Below are 20,569 nucleotides of genomic sequence, written 5' to 3' on the forward strand. Positions count from 1 at the left end.
TCTTTATTTGAAAGCTCCTTGTCCTCCTTAAAGATTTTTCAATGCTATACGCAAAGGGCCACTCATTTTATATAGTCAGCACATTATTTTAATAATTGAATGTGTATTCCCCAAATCATGAGTCTCAGAGACAGAAGGGGTTTTAGTAGTTAGTCTACTTTGGCAAATGATTTCCTGTGTCAGTTTCTCCAACTTGGCACGATTGCCATTTGGGGCCAGATGGTTTTTGCTGTGGGGGCTTTCCTGTGTATGCTTCCTATCCCCCCTGGCCTTTCCCCACTCAATGCTAGTAGCACTGCCCTCAGTTGTGACAACCAAAAAAGAATCCAAACACTGCCAAATGTCCCCTGAGAGCAGAGTCACCCCTGTTGAGAAAAACCATCCTAGGTATTGCTTATATACTTCAGGTGACAGAGAGCCCACCACAACTAGGAACAGGCTCTTTCAACCATGAGCTGCTGTTCAAATTCAACCTTTCACCGAACTTCCATCTGTCTTCTGCATCCTCTAGTGCTGGTTCTTTCCTTGGCCATTAGAGAACATGTCTAATCTCTTTTGCCTATGATGGTTCTGCAGAGATTTCAAGATAGCACCAAGTTGTGCCCCCTCCATCACCCTCCACCATATGCTCACATGTCTTTTCTCTCCCAAGTTGAACATTCCTCTTTAGGTTGTTCCTAACATATTATGTTGGGTCTCCTTTTTGTCCACATTTCTATGACAACCCTAGTTCCTTGGCTAAACACAATTCTCCAGGTGCTGGCTGACCATGTAGGAAGAACCACTGACCACCTTACTCCTCCTGAATACCCATTTATGTAGCTTGACATTCCTTACACTTCCTGACAGCTGCATCACACTAAGTCCCCATATTAAGCATTGACTAAAATGCTAAAGGTTTGCATGTATGATACTGCTCCCTTGGGTCACCCCTCCCTAATATCTTTGTTCTGGGACCCACTTGTTTGGTCTACATTTATCTTTCTCAAACTGCACCAATTCACATGGAGCTGGCAACTTTTGATGCCTCTGAGGACACAGGGGGTCACTGGCAACAGAAGGGAAGAGAAAATGACTTGTATTGTTGACATATGCGTGTCTTTCAAACTTTGTACCATGTGCATATATTATCTAGTTAAAATAAACAAGCCAGCAAATAAATATATTGGACATATTTCATCTGCTTCAATTCACCCAATCCTTCCAGCCTGTCCTGATCCATTTGGTAATTTATGATGTCTTCTCTCAAATTCATCCATAAGGAAATGTGGAAAAAGATAAGTCAAGGCTCATCAAAGCACATTTAAGTCAAAGCACTAAGTAGGGACTTTTTCAGTTGGAACCCGAAGAACTCACGCATTCCCTTCAAGAAGACAAGTCAGCCCCCTTTTACGTGGTTGCTATTGCATATCTGGTTTCTCTAAATAGAGGCCCATCTGATACATCATCCCACTTCCTTCTTCTTTCTGGGGAGTTTCTAACTTCAGGACAAGCTTGGAGAAATATCACTGCCCAGAAAGGCACTTCTACATTCAAGAGAAATACACCCCCACCACTGAGGAAGAATTCTTCTCCTTTGCAAAACCCATACCACACCTGCTCTGTCCTCACATGGGTGGGAACAGGTTGGATACTGTAAGGGGACAAAACTGTACCACAGTATTAAGATTCATTAAATGGCTTCATTTATTTTAAGGCAGCATCAAGCAGTCCCAAAACATCATCAATAATTGCACACACAATAACAATGGCAAATTTAATATAATTTAATCACACAATAACTCATGCTGCCCTTAACACAAATACGACGGTACCTTTTTAATAGCATGGAAGAGATGAATTCATAAAACCTGTTAAATAAATGATGAGTTTTGAACATAAATCACCTGCAAAAGTTTCTTTCCAAAACACACCCAAAACGTCAATAACTTAGGGCAAGGACTGCATGAATGTCAGTCTGAGTCCTGCTACAAACATGTTACCCACATAAATCAATGGTCCTTGACTTTTATAGGCAGAAAGCAAAAGCAGTTTTCCCCAGCCTTTGCTCCTCTCTTTGACCATATCCTACACCTCTGGCTTTCTAGTAGACACCAAGTACCTTGAGCCTTTTTTCCCCTGCTGGCAGTGGGACTCTGCTTTTCCTGCCTGGGCTTTGTCATGTGATCCTGTGAAGATAACTGCAAGTGGTTTCCAGATACCTCATCCAGAGCCAGCCCAAGCCATGGTTGTTTTCTCCAGCATGGATTCACCCCCATCAGAGGCCTAGGAATCCAGAGTCAAATAAGGGCATCTTTCAGTGACTAGCACCATTGGCTGCCAGTGATCTTGAGTAGGACATGAAATAACCACCATAAAAATCTGTCACAAAGAAAAGCCCTTGAAGGTGGGCTCTCCACAACATTAGACTTCCTGTATTTCAGCTGACACTCAAGAGGAAAGTGGCCCTACCCCACCTGGTGGGCAAATGGACAGGGACACCATAGGGAGCTTCAGTAGCCTGGAGAAGGCAAGTCCTGAGGGCAGGGAGTATTCTTACCCATCCTGGCAACATTGGCAATCCAAGGACACTAATTAGTGACAGCCCTCTCATGTTTAACTTCTCCTGAGCAGAGGAGAGACTGCCTGAGGAGTGCCAAAGGGATACTGAGTACATTGGGATGGGGTGGGGGCTAGACTGACAGCAATGTCAACCACAAAAGGCTGATACCTAAGACCAAAAGATAAAATGGATGGAGGCCAAAGGGGACAGCTGCACTCTAGTTCAACACTGGATCTGAGGCTAGAATTCAAGACTCTTCAGAGGAGCTACAATGTACAGGTTGAACTTGGGCAAGGAGAAGAGGCTGAACCCTATTTGTGAATTTATACCCAAAGCCCCTCACATGGTAAGGTGGGAACCTGGCAGGCATCAGTGAGGTTGGCCCTAGAGTGGGGAAGAACCAGCCCTTGTCATCGTTCAGAGAAATCTTGGCCTCTGTAGCGTGGGTAACATTCCCTCGGGGTCACCTTGCCCATCATTTAGCACACACCCGAACATTTTTAAGTAATTAAAGATGAATGTAGGCTGGGTATATACCTAAAAGAATTAAAAGCAGAGACTCAAACAGATAGCTGTATAGCCACAATCATAGCAGCATTATTTCCAAAAGCCAAAAGGTAGAAACAAACCAAGTGTTCATCAAGGGATGAACTGATAAATAAAATGTGGTCTATCATACAAGGTAATATGAATCAGTCTTTAAATGGAAGGAAGTTCTGCAACATGTACAACATGGGTGAACCTTAACAGTATTATTCTTACTGAAATAAGCCAGACACAAAAGGACAAATACTGCCTGATTCCACTTATATGAGGTTCCTAGGGTAATCAAAATCATAGAGACAGAAAATAGAATGGTAGGAGCAAAGTGTTAGGAAGAGAAGAAGAATGGGAATTTAGTATTTAATGAGAACAGAGCTTCAGTTTTGCAAAAGGAACAGAGTTCTATGAATGGATGGAGGTGACAGCAGAACAACAATGTGAGTGTACTTAATGCCACTGAACTGCACATTTAATAATGTTTAAGATGGTAAATTTTATGCTATCTGTATTTTACCACAATTTTTAAAAATGCATGCATAAATCTGAGAATTTCAGTAAAAAGAAAAATTAGTTTGGAAGGCTGATGCAGTCATTACAACTGCTAACCAAGAACCATCAATGACATGAAAAACCAATCTAATGTTATTTTAATTTTTTCATGTTTTCTGTAATGGTGACTTTAATACTTTCTTTAAAATATGAATTTTTCTTTTGAATTTCCTTTTTTTGTCCTTGTAATTTCTTTTTTTAATTTTAATTATTTTTTTCAAATACATTCATCTCCACCTTCCCCCTCTAATGCTATTTTAGATCAAAAAAAGCAAGATACAGGATTGTTTGTGGTAGATTTCAGCTACGTAAAGATAAAAATGTCCATATCTGTACTCATGTATGTGGAAAAAGAGCAGAAAGAAATACACACATCAATAGTGACTACATTCTGGAGGGTAGGCTTCTTTTCATCATTAACATTTTCCACAATGAGCATATGTTTGTTACTTTGATACTGGGGAGAAGAAACAGGATAAATCAAGTATAAAACCAAACCACAAAAAAGTAAAAAAATAAATAAATAAATATTCATTCAATCTCCAGATTGAGAGAGGTCTTCAGGTTTAACAGAAAAAAAAAAAAAAAAAAAACAAGAAAAAAAAACAAAACAGGAAATAAGACACACCGGAAAAGAGCAATTCGTTTCATTACTTGAAAAGTGAAACCCATAACAAAAATTAAAAGGCAAATTCACAAACTGGAAATACAGATGCCCAACAATCATACAGAGAGAACATAGATCAAAGTCATTAATGAGCAAAGAATTAGAAAGGTAAAACAGGATACCATTTTTATCTATTATTGTTAGGGGTTAGTTTTCAGGGGTTTTGTTGGTTTTATGGTTTTTATTTGCATGCTTAAAGTTTTACTACCCTAAGGTAGCAGGAGAGTGGGGAGAGGAGAAGAATAGAGAAACTTTTGACAATTTGGCACTGAGAGACTATCTATCCTAAGGGAGTAACTTGAAATACATGAAAACATTTTATTCAAAAAGTTGCTCATCACAGCATTATTTACAACACTAAAAATTTGGAAATAACCTAAACTTCAAATGATTTGAAGGTTATATAAATGAATAAAAAACTACACAATAAAATATTATTTCCACCAGTATAAAGCATCTTTGCAAAAATGTGTAATTACCACATATAATAAGTGGAAAAAAACAAGAATACAAAACTGCACAATAGAGCACATAATATGATCACAACCAAGTAAAAACTCACACCCCAAAAAGAGACAAGATATTAAGTGACTTTCTTGGAGTAAAATACTAGATGAATTTTCCTACCTTTTACTGTATTTCTGTCTTCCAATTTTTCTATAATTAACACAATTTTATGATCAAGAAAAAATACCATTTTTAAGTAAGGGGATTAGAAGATTCTTTAACAATTTAATTTCATCCCACAATGTAGTCTAGAGAGTCACAAACCCTTAGCTTTTTGGAGGTGGGAGCATGGAAGCAGGGTATGAAGAATGATCATGAATGTATGGTGAAGGGAAGAGGGGTAAATCTAGGAGTGGATGGGGAGGCAGGGATTGGCAAAGGAGAGTAAGGGACCAGTATGCAAACTGGTCAACCAAGGAAAGGGGCTTTGTGGAGTCAGGGAAGACTGTGACTGCTCAGGGGAGGTCTGTATAGACCCAGTAATAGGCACTAGTGGTGTTCTTAAAGGACAGGATCAAAGAGGAATTTCAGGAAGACACATGGATTCTTTAGGGATGAGGGAGGAAAGAGGAAGGGCAGGTAAACTACTTGGGAAGGAGGTAAGAAGGGCTGAGGTGATGTCCATGGGACTGGAGAAAAAGGTCAATTGAAAGAGTGAACTCCCTACGCTATGCTTAAACCAAACATACTTCAGTAATCTCTGGACATGGCTTTGTAGGCAAACACAGGATAATCAATCCACAGGAGGAACTTGCCAACAACCAGGTGGATAGAGCTCAAATTCAGAGTTAATCTAGAGCAGCTCTATTCAATCAAATTTCTGTCATGACAGAAAGGTTCTAGATCTGTGTTGTCCAATATGGTAGCCACTAACCAACCACATGTGGCTATTGAATACATGAAATATGACAAGTACAATGAAATTCTGCTTTGGAAATATTTATTTCACTTAACTAATTTAAAATTAAATAGGCATATATGTGCCTAGTGGCCTCACCCAGATGCACTAAGTCAGAACCTTTATGGGCGGGGTCTAGCACCCTGGATTTTAACAAGCACTTCAGGTGGTCCTCTGATGTACCCTCATATTTGTAAGCCACTGAATTAGGACCATTGAAAATTTCTGGCATCACTTGTTCTGGTTTCAACTGAACTGTGTAAAAGAACCCCTGGTCAAATTAAATGAGGATTTCTACAAATAAAGTGTCTGGGGGACATTTAATAAAAGCTGTCCAGCTCAGTGGGATTAAATAAAGGTTATGTGAAACAACAAAGATGTGGTTTATCTAAACTAAGTCAAGATAAGGAACATAATCAGCTTTGATATCTGAAAACCAAAAGTGGCTGCTCATTCCAGTGTGTGCTGCAGACATGCAAAAGGACACAAGAAGTGACTCTAAGTTGGGTTCAGTATCAAAAACAGCAACCAAAAAAACCCATACGATGATTTAGAAGAGCATACCACTGAACATGAAATGCAGCCTTCGCTTCTATAAGGAGAGATTTGTAAAGAGAGGCCAAGAACGACAACCTAGGAGAGCTGAAGCATTCTGAAGCTACATCCTTATGTAGCAGAGATAAAACAGAAGCACTTCCAATAAAGACAGATTGATATGCAAAAGTACCCCATGTAGACCCAGACCCAGATGTAGCTTTGATAATGCAAGTAAATTACTGACAAAATGGCAGATGCACTTCCGACATGCATGTCACTTCACTCTCCTCTGGCATAATTCAGCTTATGACTTCTGCAAGAGCAGATTTGGGGGATTTTTGATAATAAAACTGTGCTTCAAGAAATCAAGTAAGAAAAAAATGACGAAGTGTACATATTGTAGCCAACAGGAGCAACAAATGAATGTGAAATAAAAACCTGTGTTAAAACTTACTCTAGCTACAGAGTAGGAGATAAAGCTAAATACACTGAAAATATGTCATGAGAAATTTACAAACAGGACTGTAAAATTCTTAGTGAAAGTGATAAAAGCCATAAAGAGGATTAAGAAGACAAAAAAAAAGACTGAGGGAAGCCATCTACATGTAAAGATGAGGCTTCCACAAGAGAGACAAGCTTCAGGATCAGAGGAGATGAATAAGGCCTTCACTCCTGAAGTAGAAATTGTAGCCAGTACACTGAGTCGCTTAATCACTTAGAAGATCATTGTTACTATATATACCTCTATTGTAGGCTACTTAGTGTAAAAAAAAAAAAACTTTTGAAATTTTACTGATTTGAAGTAATCTTTTAATATAATATCTTGCCTTTTTGGTTACTATTTAATATACTGAAATAGCTTAACCTAATTTGCTGTATTTTGTTTCACCAATGAAGCACTTGTAAGGAGGGAAATACTAAAAATTACTCATTTTGACACAGAACTACATTTGATGTTTATTTAGAAAGTGATTGACTCTTCTGATGACTACTGATTAATTAATAAGCTGCAGCATAATGTAAATGAGTTGTGAATATTCCATCCTTTTAAAGATGATATAAGCTAAGTTTATCACTACCGCCTGCCTTTCTGGTTACTTTCACATTTAGGAAATATATAACTGGGGGATTAGAAATGACCTGATATTACACTAATGAAAAGTTTTTACAATTCTCAAAATAATTGAAAATTTAATAAAATTAATGTTGTCTTTAATTAGTAATTAATTAGAATATTTCTTGCCTCCTGAATAAATGGATGTCTGCAACCAAACACCCCTGAAGGAGAACACTAATAAAGTTGTGAGTGACTTGATTCATGCATACAGTTATATCTTTAGATGTTTTCCATTGTAAACAACATCTTTCAATACATGACCTTTGGGTTAAAGGGTCATATTATTTACTAACAGATTTTTATTTGGGTCAGAAAGTCTCTAAAAAAATTTAACTCAATTTCTCATACATTTTATGACTCTAGTTTACTGAACATTATTTATTATTTGATGTAGAAATTCCATATTAATTGTTTCATATATATTTTATCTTTAGATTATGAATTTTGTGACCTTAGAGACAAAAATTAAAGATAAGATTTTAAGGCCTTGGCATCTAGCATTATTTTACTTTATTTTTAACAATGCCCTGGCTGGTGTGGCTCAGTGGATTGAGTCCAGGCCTGCAAACCAAAGGGCTGCCAGTTTGATTCCCAGTCAGGGCACATGCCTACAGGTCCCCAGTAGGGGGGCACATGAGGAGGCAACCACACATTGATGTTTCTTTCCATCTCTTCCTCCCTCCCTTCCCCTCTATCTAAAAATAAATAAAGTCTTTAAAAAATAAAAATAAATCTACATTACATATTGACACAGTACTTTTATCATATTGGGTTAAATAAGAGAAATTATAAAATTATAAAAAAAAAGAACCAGGAACTCAGTGTCAAACTTAATTTGATATATACTTACTTTTTGAAATGCCCTAAATTCCACAAATAATTAAAGTATTTCTTAAATGTAGTGTTATGTTTGGTTATTATGGTCTTGATATCTAAAGGCATGACAATTATAGTTTACCAGTCTGTACTTATTCATTCAATAAATAAGCTATGACTCTTCAAGAAAAAGGAAAGAAAAGGTTCAGCCCAGCCCCAGTTCAATTACCAATTAGAAACTAATAAAGACCAAATCAAAATATTTGGCTGTTGTATATTCTTTGGCCAAATTGTTGATGCACATTTTGATTGCATACCCCTCGAACGTCTTCCAGTATTAAGAGTAATCACAAAACAACCAGCTCTAACTCTTTTTGTTACCTGCCACAAGGGAACACATTATATATATATGCCCTCTGTGGCTCATACAACTCAAGGTGTCAATGATTGAAGAAGGTCTCCACCTTGAGAGTCATTATACATGTTATGATCCTGCAAAGGGTCAGAATCTACAAAATACAGTTCCCCTGCATGGACATCAGAAAAGTTAGCAAGAAATTCATGGGGATTAAAGCCAACCCACACAGTATACCTATAGTCTATTGTGCGTATGGAATAGCCCATGACCTTTATATCTTTCAAACTTGGCTTGTCAGAATTCCACTGAGGATAGTCTGCAGGCCGGGGGTACTGACTATAGGCAACGGACTCACGGGGATTAACATGGAGGGTTAGATCCTCTTCCAAGTCATGAAATTGAAAATACTTCAGAAGGCTCTGGCCTTCTCGGCACAGCTCCACGTGAAATGAGGGAATGGGGCAACGAGGTGGAACATGCAATCCTGCAAGGCCCGCGAGTGTGGGGAAGAGAGAGACAAGTTCCACGAGGTCCACAGCTTGCTGGCCTAAGGAGAAGACCCAGGAGAATGGGTTACATTACAGAATCTTGCCACAGCCAGGCAAAATGAGTAAACGAGCCCATCTGAACTCCACAGTTGTCCTTGTTTTCTTTTACAACATTTATTTTTAGCTAAGAATTTTAAGAAACTAAGAATTTTAGAAACAATGCTAACTCGGCACCTCACCCAGTAGTGTAATGCAAAATGAAGGTGCCCTCAGCCTCTTGGCACATGTTAAAATTATTGGAATTTTGGAACCACCAGTTTATAATTGATTCAAGCAAGGATCATCAATGCAGGCCCAAACCTTTGGGTATAAGTCTGTTAAAGAACATGATACTCCAAATCTCATAGTAACATTCTGCAGATTACCATTACAATGGCAAGACCCGGCTGCATGACCACCTTAGCCAGATGATCAAACCTGGCATCACTAATAATTGCACAGGCTGCCAGGAAGTGCCCCTGATCTGATACAATGGGAGCACAGAAACACACATGTTATGCATGTACTTAAAATGTTTACCCTGTGTCTAGTCATGAGGAAGCAATTAGACAATTCCAGACTTGGGGCCACTGCACAAGACAGCTGGCCTGGACACTTGTAAAAAGATGTTAGAAAGATAATGCAGGGGTGGAGGGGTTCCAAGATGGCTGCAGAGTAGCTGGAGACCATCCACATGCTCCAAGCCCCAGACTGGTCTTGCAGCTAAACCACAGAGCAATTAACTTGAAATCCAGTTAAGTATGTGAGTGAGCGTGTGTGAGGGCAAGTGTGCAAGCATGTGTGCAAGTGTGCAAATGCCTACCATCTGTGAGGGGACTCAGCAGCAGGCAGTCAGGGCTTGTCTGGCAGAGCCACTGCCACCACCACCACCCAGCCCAGCACTTCTAGCTACACAGATTTGGAGTGGGAGCCGTTTTTTGGAATTTACAAAATTCTCCTCAGGAAGAAGCCACTGGAGTGGTGGTGCCTCAGTGCCCAGCCTTGCCTCTGTGCCCTCCATGCCAGGCTGAGACATGCACCCTGCCACCGCGGGAAGCCAGGGTTCAGGAACTGCAGTATTTGCTCGGAGTGCCACTGGGATGGCAAACTGGATAGAGTCTGACTGAGGAGTCTGTGGATTGGCCGAGAAGCCAGGAGAACCAGGGGCAGGAGAAGCAGCCAGGACGACACAGGATGCAGACCACAGTGGGAGCTCAGCAGCAGGAGACCAAGGCTGAGACTCCTGGAGAGAGCCGTGCAAGCACCCCACCATTGTCCCAGTTATAGTTTTGCTGCTGGATTCTTCCCTTCCCTCTCCCACCCCATCAGGATGATATGAGACTTGAAAGAAGACAATGCATACAGGATATATTCTAATTTGGGAAAGAGAGAGACAGGTGTTGGTATAAGAGAGGAGTTGCTAGGTGGCATCCTGTACGTGCCCCAAATGAGGAGCCCTATCTAGGCACAGGGGGACATGGTAGGGGTTGAGCCTTTTGGCCAGAAGGAGGAAAGTTCCCAGCAACAAATGGGCCAATAAAAATCAGGACACAAATACAACAGGAGAGCCCACATAACCCATACAAGGGACGTTCCTAGAGTATCCAGATGAGGAGACCAAGGAGTCTGCACCTTGGGAACTCCGCACATTGGGAAGAGATGAAAACAAACCCATTATCTTTTTTTTTCCTTAAAGGGGCAAAGAACAGGTTTTGTGTTTGTGGCTACCCACCTAGAGCTCCAGCAAAGGGAGGACAGCATGGACTGGAGTTTTGTGAGGAGAGCCTGGAGTGGAAGGCACTGAGGAGAGACTTGGGTGAACAACTGTGGATTTTTGGGGCCTGGATATACCTGATCTCCACAGAAGCCATCTTTCCAGAGAAGAGCTAGCTCCTCCCAGAGGAAAATCAATTACCTTACCCTACAGGATACTGCTCCCCTTATCCTCTGGATTCCCCTTGCCATAATCTCTGAAATCCTGTTCACTCCACATAGCAACTATTTTTTGTTCTTTTTTCAGTTTTGCTCTATCTTGGTGTTCTGCTTTGTTTGTTTTCATTTCTTTTCTCCCACCCTGCATCTTAACCCTTGCTGAGGAGACAGCAACATAAACAAACTCAGGGGTCATCAGAGACTGGCAGTAGGTGCAACCAATCCATACACTATCCTGGGAAACAAACTGGTGTTTCCCACTCATGAGAGAGCCACAGAAATGCCCTCCCAGCATCCAGCAGACTAAAAATCTGGGCTCTGGAAGCCTATTAGGGACCCTGCCCTGTGGAATACAGGGAAATAATCCTGGACAGACTCAGACTACTGGCTCAGGGGAGGGGGAATACATCCACCATTTTCACTGAAGTCTGAAAGGCACCTGCCATGGAATATCCAGGAGTCATAACCCACTGTTTCCAACCGAAGCTCTCTCATAAACAGTCAGGTCTGGGACTATTCTAAGACTGACAACAGGCTAGCAGGCAGAGAGAGGCAAAGGCGGATCCTGTGGGGACTTGGGATGCTTGCTGCCACACCCCTGGACCCACTGCTGTTAAAAGCCAAGCTTGCAGAACAGCTTGTCCCACCCTGGGAGCAGCCAAGCCTGGAGGAATCAGCCACAAACTTTGGATCACTTGTAGCTTCAAAAAGGTGGTAGAGGGCCAGACATGGACAGCATCTGACATTGGCTTACACCAACTCAGACATCAGAGCAGTTTCCAAAAGGGGAAACCAGCAGGGAAAATCCAAACTCTGCTGAGACAAATCCACTGGGCTTGTTTTTCATTATTTTTGTTTTTTTCATCTTCATAGACTTTGTTATTTTTATCTATTTTTATTTCTCTTTTATTTCTGTTGCTCTAATTTTTCCTTCATATCTCCAATTCTGCTCTTATCTTTGAATACTCCATTGTTCCCTTCTTCTCTCTTATTACTTTGGTACCTTTTCTCTTTCTGTTCTTCTCCTCCATTTGCTTCTTTCAATTCATTACTATTATTAGTTCTCTTCCCTCCCTTTCTCCTCTCATAATCACTTCCCTTTCCTTTGGTCTTTGCACATTCTTTTTCCTCTTCCCCTTTGTCTACTATTCCATTTCTCTTTCAATTTTATTGTTTTTTTTCCTCTTGTTATTGATATTGCTGTTGTGGTCAGGGGAGCTGTGTATTTTGGTGTTGTTTCTGTGCTGTTTTGCTTTGTTCTGCCAGCATCTATACAAAAACATCCAAGATATGGTAGGGATCGAGCCTCTTAATCAGCCAGCCAGAAGGGAGTTCTCACCAATGAACAGGCCAATAACAATCAGGACCCGAATACAACAGGAGAGTCCACATAACCCACAGAGAGAACATTCCTACAGCATCCAGACCAGGTTAAAAGGAATCTGCACCACTGGGTCCAAAGGACTCCTACCACATAAGGCTATTCCACAAGAGAGAGTCAAAGCAAATCAATCCATACATAGAAATAAACAAAAAAAGACAACTAAAATGGGGAGAAAAATAACCAACCCCAACAACCAAACAAAACAAAACAAAGGAGGAATCTCCAGAAAAAGAGCTAAATGAAAATGAGGAGAGCAATTTATCAGACATAGAGTTCAAATAATAGTTATAAAGATGCTCAAGAAATTTAGTGAGAACTACAAGGAAATTAGTGATATTGCATCAGCATGAAAAAGGACATAGAAACCTTGAATAAGAACCAGTTGGAAATAAGAATGAAATATCTGAAATGAAGAACATACAAGAAAGAATTGAAAGCAGGTAAGATAAAGCAGAGGATCAAATCAGCAAGATGGAAGACAAAGTACAAAAAAATACCCTGTCCAAGCAACAAAAATGAAAAGATGATTCAAAAAAGAACAAGGATAGTATAAGCCAACTTTGGGACAACATGAAACATAGCAATATTCACATTATAGGGACACCAGAAGGAGAAGAAAAGGAGCAAGAAATAGAAAACTGGTTTGAAAAAATAATTAGAGAACACTGCCTTAACTCGGTGAGGGAAAAAGTCATGGAAGTCCAGGAAGCACAGAGGGTCCAAATCAAGATTAAACCAAAGAGGCCCACTCCAGGACACACTGCAATCAAAATGGGAAAATTTAAAGACAAAGAAAGAATATTAAAAACAGCAAGGGAAAAACAACTAGTAACATGCAAGGAAGTGTGAATAAAGCTGTCAGCTGGTTTCTCAACCAAAACAGAAACGAGGAGGGATTAGCACAAAATGGTCTAAGCAATGAAAAACAAGGAACTACAACCAAGACTACTCTACTACTCCAGCAAGATTCTATTTTAAAAAAGGAGGTGAGTGAGAATCAAGATGACAGAGGAGTGAAAGGAAGTAACACTGACCTCCTCCCAGGACCAATCTGGAATTACAACTACACTGTGGATAAATCAACTGGAGCAAACAACTGAAAAACAGCGAGAAAAAAAGCCTTAAAACCTCAGACACACAGAAGAATCAGCTACAGCACAAACTGACCGGAAAGGAGTGCGGTGGAGACTCAAGTGGGCAGGCTGGGTGCCAATGGGCAGCAGTGCCACAGGGCTATATAAACAGTAAGTTGGATCCCTCTGAAAAGAGGGGGGTCTAAACCATAAGCAGGGATTGCCAGCCTACAGCACTAGAGCACAAAATATATGCACATAACAGCCAGCTGCAAAAAGCAGCAGGATTGGTCTCTGTCAGAGTTGGGTGGCTGGAGATGCAAAGGGCCATTGAAAGAGCCAAAACGTACATTTTTACTTGCAGCCACTTAATCTGGGTTCTGGCAAAGGTGGAGGTAGAGTGGGCTGGAGGCACCTAGGGCAAGACTGAGGAAGGAGGCTTTGGGGAGAGGGCTAAAGAGTAGCCGTAGGGATCCCGGTGCTGACTCATCCCCCATGCAGCAGCAACCATATTGCTCAGGCAGACCACTCCCAAGAGTTACAGCAGTGTGATAGGACACAATAGGCTGGCCTCCAGGAAGGACTCTGTCCTGGCACGGTGGTGCTTAAGCGTGACTGCTGAGTGCAGAGTGGTGGCCACAGATAGTAGATCCCTGCCTAGAGCGGGCACAGAGTGGACTAGAGACACTTGAGAAGAGACTGCAAAGGGAGCTTTGTGGAGAGAACTGAGAGAGTAGCCAGCAGGATCTGGGTGCAGACACATTCCCCATGTGTCAGCAGCCATCTTATACAAGCAGACCACTCCTCTGAGTGGAAGAAGCCTGAGAGGAAATAATAGTCCCGCCCACAGGAGAGACTGTGTCCCGCCCTGTGGTGCAGGAGCCTGACAGCTGAGTGCAGAGTGACTAGCTTAACAAGTGAAGGAGACAGCCATAGTCGGAAGATTCCTGAAAGTCTCGAACAGACTGCCCAAGGTCAAATGAGTTCAACATCTGATATGATCAAAGGCAGATCCAGAAAGAAAAAACAGCTGTAAACACTAGAGGCTACCGAGACAAAATCCACCATAGTTTTCTTCTCCATGATTTCTGATACTTACTTTACTACATAGCTCTTTAATGTTCTTTTCAGGTCCATCAAGTTTGGTCATTAAATTTTCTACTAATAGTTTACTTCTCTCCTTCCTTATAATAGTCTTAATCTCTTTACAGCATTATTAATGCTGATTCATTGGCTGCTGATAGAGGGATTGGTGAGGGGACTTATTTTTGCAGCTGTGGGATTTTGTGATTTTGTGGTTTTGTTCTGGCATCATCTGCACAAAAACAAACAGGATGTGGTGGGCAGAGGAACCCTCAGTCAATGAGCTGGAGAGTAGAATCCACCAAAGAATGACCAAACAACAATCAAAACTCAATTACTTCCACAGACCCACATAAACAGCATAAAAGGCATCCAAACAGCAGCCAAGTTCAAGAGATCAAAGACACTGCAGCAATGAAACTCACAAGTCTCGTACAATAGAAGTTCACACCACAAGGTCAAGAAGTCAAGACAGATGAATTTAAGAAGCAGAAGCAAAAAAGAAGTCTCAAAAATAATGGGAAGACAAAGAAAAATCCCTCAATTGAAGACAGAGGAGAAATCCCCACAAAGAGAATTGAATGAAATAGAGGCAAGTCAACTATCAGATACTGACTTCAAAGCAATGGTTCTAAAGAAGCTCAGTGAGCTCAAAAAGAATTACCAAAAACTACAGTGGAACTATGAGGCACTTACTGCAAACTATATCAGCAAGAAAAAGGACATAGAAATTATCAAAAAGAGTCATGGGGAAATGAAGAATACAATTTCTGAATTGAAGAACACAGTAGAAGGAATCAAAAGCAGGCTCCATGAAGCTGAGGAACAAATCAGTGAGACAGATGACACGGTAGAAAAAAAGCTCCCAGAAAGAGCAAGAAAATGAAAAAAGACTCAAAAAGAAAGAAGAGGCATTCAGGGAAATGAAGGACAACCTGATACATAATAACATCCATATCATAGGGATACCAGAAGGAGAAGAGGAGCAAGGCATAGATAATCTGTTTGCAAAAGTAATGATGGAAACTTCCTTAATTGGAGGAGAGAAAAAGTCACACATGTCCAGGAAGCACAGAGAGTCCCATTCAAGAGGAACCCAATGAGGCCCATTCCAAGAAACATCATCATCAAAATGGCAAATATCAAAGACAAACAGAGAATCCTAAAGGCAGCAAAGGAGAAACACATGGTAGCTTATAAGGGAGCACCTGTAGTGGTAGCAGTTGACTTCTCAACAGAAACACTGCACACTGGAAGGGAATGGCAAGAAATATTCCAACTTATGAAAAGTAAACGCCTGCAACCAAGACTGCTCTACCCAGAAAGGCTCTCAGTTGAAATGGAAGGTGAAACAAGGAGATTCCCAGACAAAAGACTAAAAGAATACACCTCCACCAAACCAACAAGCAAAATATGCTAAAAGGATTGCTTTATAACAGTGAAGAAAGGGTCTATGAATACCCAGTTCCTGTCCAGTCACCAATACTTGATATTATCAATATTTTTAATGCTTATTAATCTGATTGTGACAATGACTTGTTACTTTGTTACCTATTGGTTGACACTAAACCTGTTTTTGTATGTTTCTTGCCTATTTCTATTACTTTTAAAAAGCTTTAAATGACTTTTTGGTATTCTTTATCTATTTTTGATTAAATGTTTGTAGAATTTTTTCCCTTAAAAAAACAAACTATTAACCCTTTTAAAGATGTGTTGCAAATATCTTCCTATTCTATTGCTTGTACTTTAACTGTTTTATATGTATATTACTATATATGCTTAAATTTTTAATATAATCATATTGTCAATATTTTACTTTATAGCTTCTGGGTTTGAATATTTTACTTCAGGGTAAGAAAAATATTACTTTGTATTTTCTCCTAAAACTCCTTAGATTCTACATATTGATTTTTAACTCACCTGAATATTTCTTGTATAATGTGTGAAATAGGGCTCTATATTTGTTTTATTTCAAGTAACAGTGGTCCATGCACCTTATTTGTTCAATAAGACTTATTTTCGCCATTGATTTGAAATATCAATTTAATTACATATTACATTGTTAAATATATACATTTCTTTCTAGAATGCTCATTTTATTTCATTCATCTACTTGATTATTTCTGTGCTGGTGTCATGTAGTTTTAATTGTTGAGACTTAATAATGGATTTACATTTTTTAATGTTTTATAATGGATCTTGACATTTAAAATAACTAACTAAATAAAATCAATCTGCATTGTTTTTTAAAAAAATTTAAAAAATAAGAAGGAACTTCTACCCTTTGCGACAACATGGATGTAACTGGAGAATATGAAGCTAAGTGAAATAAGTCAGTCAGTGAAAGACAAATACCATATGATCTCACCTATAAGTGGAATTTATTCAACAAAATAAACTAACGAACAAAATAAACCACCGGCATGAAAACATGGAACAGACTGAAAGAGACCAGAGGAGATGGGGGAAGGAGGACAATGGCAGAAAGAAGAAGGGACTAGACAAAGAACATGTATGAATGACCCATGGACATGGACAACAAAGTGGGAATTACAGTGGGAGCAGGCGGTGGGATGGAATGGGTGAAGGAGGTCAAAGGGGAAAAAACTGAGACTACTGTAAGTGAGTAAACATGATTTAAAAATAAAAATTAAAATAAATTTAAAAATTAAAGAAATAAACAAACAAACAAACAAACAAAAACTCCCGAGACACAAAGCCCTGGACAAGAGGGTGTCACAGGAGACTTTTACAAAACATTTAAGGAAGAGATAAGTCCTGTCCTTTTCATGATCTTCCAAAACATCCAAGAAGAGGGAGGACTCCCAAACTCTTTTCATGAGGCCAGGATCATCCTAATCTCAAATCCAGATAAAAATACAACTGAAAAAGAAAACTACAGGCCAATATCGCTGATGAACATAGGCAATAAAATCCTCAACAAAATATTGACAAAATTCATCCAGCAATACCTAAAAAAGTACATCCACCATGATCATCTGGAATTCATCCCAGGGAAGCAAGGACTGTTCAATATTCAGAAATCAATAAACGTAATACATTATGTAAACAAAAGGAAAGAAAGAAATCATATGATCATATCAATAGATGCAGAGAAAGCATTTGATAAGGTACAGTATCCATTTAGATAAAAACACTCAGCAAAGTTGAAGAAATGTTGATATACCTCAACATAAAAAAGGCCATATGTGAAAAACCTACAGCCAACATGATACTCCATAGGCAAAAAATAAAAGCTTTCCCACAAAGACTGGGAACAAGACAAGGTTGTGCGCATTCACCACTTCTACTCAACATAGTATTGGAAGTCCTAGCTACAGCAATCAGACAAGACAAAGAAATATATGGCATTCAAATTGGAAAGGAGGAACTAAAACTGATAGTTTCCAGATGACATGATAGTGTATAGAAAACTCTACAGATGCCACCAAAAACCTATCATACCTAATAAGTGAATTGGGAAAACAGGAGGATACAAAGTCAATATTCAGAAACAAGGCATTTTTGTACACCAACGATGAAATATCAGAATAAGAAATCAAGAAAAAAATCCCATCTGTTATAGCAACAAGGAAAATAAAATACCTAGGAGAAAACTTTACTAAGGAGATAGAGGCCTATACTCAGAAAACTATGTAACACTGAAGAAAGAAATTAAGGAGAACACAAATAAATGCAAGCATATACAATGTTCAAGGATTCAAAGAATTAACATCATCAAAATGTCCATACTACCCAAAGCAATTTTTAGATTAAACGCAATCCCTTTTAAAATACCAATGACATATTTCACAGATATAGAACAAACATTTCAAAAATTTACATGGAACCATAAATGACTCCAAATAGCTGCAGCAATTTTGAGAAAGAAGAACAAAGTAGGAACGACCACAATACCTGATATCAAATTATATTACGAGACCACTGATATCAAAACAGTACAGTACTGAAATCAGAACAGACACATAGATCAATGGAACAGAACAGAGAGCCCAGAAATAAACCCCATGTCTCTATGGTCAATTAATACTCAATAAAGGGGGAAGAAGCTTAAAATGGAGTACAAATAGCCTCTTCAACAAAGGTGTTGGGAGAGCTGAACAGCTGCATGCAAAATACTGAAATTCGACCACCAACTTACACCATACACAAAAATAAACTCAAGATGGATAAAAGACTTAAATATACATCTCGACACCATAAAAATCCTAGAGGAGAACATAGGCAGAAAACTTGCATGTATTCCATGCAGCAGTATTTTCACCTTTGTGTTCCCTAGAGCAAGGGACATAAAGAAAAGAATAAACAAGTGGGACCTCATCAAAATAAGAAGCTTCTGCGTGGCTAAAGAAAACATCAGCAAAATGAAAAGGGAACCAACTGCATGGGAAAATATATTTGCCAATGATACCTTGGACAAGGGTTTGATTTCCAAAAAATATAAGGAACTCACATGACTCCACTCCAGGAAGACAAACTATCCAATGAAAAAATGGGCAAAGGACCTGAACAGACACTTCTCCAAGGAGAACATATACAGGGCCTACAGACTTATGAAAGGATGCTCAGCATCACTATTCGTCAAACAAATGAAAGTTAAAACCACTATAGGATACCACTTCACACCGATCAGAATGGCCAGCATAAACAAATCAACAAACAACAAGTACCTGTGAGTCTGTGGAGAAAAGGCAACTCTAGTACACTGTTGGTGGGAATGCAGACTGGTGCAGCCACTGTGTAAAAGTTTGGATTTTCCTCAAAAAGCTAAAAATGGGACTGCCTTTTGACCCAGTAATTCCATGCTGGGATTACATCCTAAGAATACAGAAACACCAATTCAAAAGAACCTATGCACCCCACTGTTCATAGCAGCACAATTTACAACAGCCATGTGCTGGAAGCAACCTAAGTGCCCATCAATAAATTAGCTGATGAAAAAACTATGGTACATTTACTCAATGAAATATACGCAGCAGAAAGCAAGAGCTACTACTCTTCACAACAGCATGGATGGAACCGGAGAGTGTTATGCTAAGTGAAATAAGCCAGGGGTTAAAAGACAAATACAATATGATCTCACCTATAAGTGGAACATAATCAACAAAACAAGCAAGCAAGAAAAATATAACCAGCAACATTGAAAGAAAAAACAAACTAACATTAAACAGAGGGGAGGTGGGAGGTTGTAAAGGAGAAAAGAAGTGAAGGGTCAAATAAAGGAATATGTATGTATAAAGGACCCATGGACAAAGTGAGGAAGGATTGAGGATGGGAGGTGGGGGTTCGTGGGGCAGGGGAAAGGCATGGCAGGAAAATGGAGACAAATGCATTTGAATAATAAAAAATTTTAAATAAATAAATAAATACGGTGAAATAAAAAGTTACCCAGACAAAAAGCTAAAGAGTACATCTCCATCAAGCCATCATTGCAAGAGATGCAAAAGGGACTGCTTTAAGAAGAACGAGAGAGAAGATAGAGAGATGAACACAGGTACAAAGGGATAAAATGGCAATGAATAAATACCTACCAATAATAACCTTAAATATAAATGGATTAAATGCTCCACTCAACAGGCATAGGTTACCTGAATGGATAAGAAAACATGACCTATATATATGCTGTCAAGAAGAGACCCACCTCAGGACAAAAGATATTCACAGGCTGAGAGTAAAGGGATAGAAAAAAGAAATATTCCATTACAATGACAGTGAAAAAAAAAAAAAGCTGGGATAGCAATACTTATATCAGACAAAATAGTCTTTAAAACAAATGCCATAACAAGAGTCAAAGAAGGTCACTACATAATACTTAAGCGAGTAGTCCGACAAGAGGATATAACTCTTGTAAACATATATGCAACCAATATAGGTGCACCTAAATATTTAAAGGAAAATCTTGGAAGGCTTTAAGAAATAGGTAGACAGTGATAGTCATTATAGAGGATTTTAACACCCCACTGTCAACAATCGATATATATTCCAAACAAAAAATCAACTACAATATTGCAACAT

At 39.3% G+C, this 20,569-nt stretch overlaps 1 protein-coding gene across 3 annotated transcripts in view; it reads right to left on the minus strand.

The window, feature by feature from the left end:
* Window positions 1-1,460: 1,460 nt before the first annotated feature.
* The window catches only part of IDS (iduronate 2-sulfatase), a 75,810-nt gene continuing 56,701 nt past the window's right edge, over window positions 1,461-20,569 (minus strand). For all 3 annotated transcript variants that reach the window (XM_054587927.1, XM_054587928.1, XM_054587926.1), the window contains one exon: window positions 1,461-9,081. In XM_054587927.1, the coding sequence (XP_054443902.1) occupies window positions 8,609-9,081 (473 nt within the window). In that variant the 3' untranslated portion in view covers window positions 1,461-8,608. The remainder of the gene's footprint in view (window positions 9,082-20,569) is intronic.

This window comes from Pteronotus mesoamericanus, unplaced genomic scaffold (genome assembly GCF_021234165.1).
Source record: "Pteronotus mesoamericanus isolate MK-2021 breed Mesoamerican mustached bat unplaced genomic scaffold, CSHL_Meso_final scaffold_12, whole genome shotgun sequence".
Classification (NCBI taxonomy): Eukaryota; Metazoa; Chordata; class Mammalia; order Chiroptera; family Mormoopidae; genus Pteronotus; species Pteronotus mesoamericanus.